The 1,572-nt window shown below is 47.1% G+C and overlaps 1 protein-coding gene across 1 annotated transcript; it reads left to right on the forward strand.

Moving 5' to 3' along the window:
* Positions 1-287: 287 nt before the first annotated feature.
* ETH_00038855 (uncharacterized protein) lies at positions 288-1,276 on the forward strand (the record flags this gene model as incomplete). Its single annotated transcript, XM_013379770.1, has 5 exons — positions 288-365; positions 455-501; positions 599-659; positions 917-965; positions 1,170-1,276. 5 exons carry the CDS (start codon positions 288-290, stop codon positions 1,274-1,276), a joined length of 342 nt encoding a protein of 113 aa, XP_013235224.1.
* Positions 1,277-1,572: the final 296 nt, after the last annotated feature.

Consider the following 1,572-nt stretch of genomic DNA (forward strand, 5'->3'; position numbering starts at 1 on the left):
AAGAAGAACACAGCATAGAGTTGATGCTGCCTTTTTTGAGGCATGTTTTTAAAGAGTGAGCTAGGGTTTAGGGTTTAGGGTTTAGTGTTTAGGGTTTGGGCGTTGGAGCTGTGCTTTGAAATCAGTGCTAGGCTTTAGGGTTTAGGGTCTGGGGTTTAGGGCTCAGGTAGCTCGAAATCTGCGACAAGGCAGAGAAGCCACGTGCTGCCAGTGTGTAGGGTTTAGGGTTTAGGGTTTAGGGTTTAGGGTTTAGGGTTTGCGACTGCAGGGATGTGAAAATCGTGCCAATGGTTGTTGGCGATTTGAGGGGCCGAGACGACTGTCAGAAATTCGCAGATTTGTTGCTAAAGTACTTTTTAGAGGAAGTGAGGCTTAGGGTTTAGGGTTTAGGATTTAGGGTTTAGGGTTTAGGGTTTAGGGTTTGAGGCTCGGGGTACGTTTTCTGACTGTTCAGAGAAACCTCTTCATAATATCTTCTGACTTCTGCCACTGGGGGCCTCGGTAAGCACTTTTCAAGGGTTTAGGGCCTAGAGTTTAGGGTTTAGGGTTTAGGGTTTAGGGTTTAGGGTTTGAGGTGTGTCTGTATTTGGGGCCCCAGATATTCTTACTATTACCTGGAGGAGCCTTTGCCTGAAATCCCGATACACAAGAGCATAGAAGTGGGGGTCTAGACCCAGCCCTAAACCCTAAACCCTAAACCCTAAACCCTAACTCAAAACCGGAATTTTCAAATTGAGCAGCCAACGGCGCGGCCACCGGGCCTTCGAAGGGTTTGGAGGTTTAATTGAAGCAGAAATAGAAAAAAAGAAAAAAAGAAAAAAAGAAAAAGAGAAAGGAAATTAAAGAAATTAAAGAAATTAAAAGAAGTTGAAAATAAAAGGAATTTCGAGGGTTTGGCTCAGCTGCTGTGCTGCAGAAAATGGACATGAAGGCAATTCAGTTCATCACAGAGCACCAGAGCGAAGGTACCCTAAACCCTAAACCCTAAACCCTAAACCCTAAGGCGTGGCCCGTAGGGCCGAAGAAAGTCTTATTGTTTCTGGCAGCTGTTTATAGTGCAAGGGGTTTAGGGTTTACAAGAAGCACTTTGTAGGCTTATTGCTTTTTCTTAAGGGTTTAGGGTTTAGGATTTAGGGTTTAGGGTTTAGGGTTTAGGGTTTGCGGTTTAGGGTTTTTCAACTATTTAGAGGCCACGAGCCTTTCCGTCTGTGGGAGAAATCCTATAAGCCTTTTTCTGCAGGCAAGCCTTAAACCCTGCGGAGTCCTTGAACCCTAAACCCTAAACCCTAAACCCTAAACCCCATTGGGGTGCACTGCGTTGGCGTCTGGACCGTGTGATCTCTACACAGTAGAAGAGAGGTTTACTGATTTCGCACTTTTGCTCTGCTGCTGTTGCTGCTGCTGCTGTTGCTGCTGCTGCTTCTGCTATTGCTGTCACTGCTACCACTGCTGCTGATGCTGCTGCTGCTGCTGCTCCCGTTTCTGCTGCTGTTGCTGGTGCTGCTGCAGCTGGTGGGCCTGGCAGCTGCAAAGGGCGAGCAGGGCTTTGCAACCCAACTGATTGCCTACTCC

The sequence above is a fragment of the Eimeria tenella genome, genomic scaffold, assembly GCF_000499545.2.
Source record: "Eimeria tenella Houghton genomic scaffold, Eth_scaff3930, whole genome shotgun sequence".
Lineage (NCBI taxonomy): Eukaryota > Apicomplexa > Conoidasida > Eucoccidiorida > Eimeriidae > Eimeria > Eimeria tenella.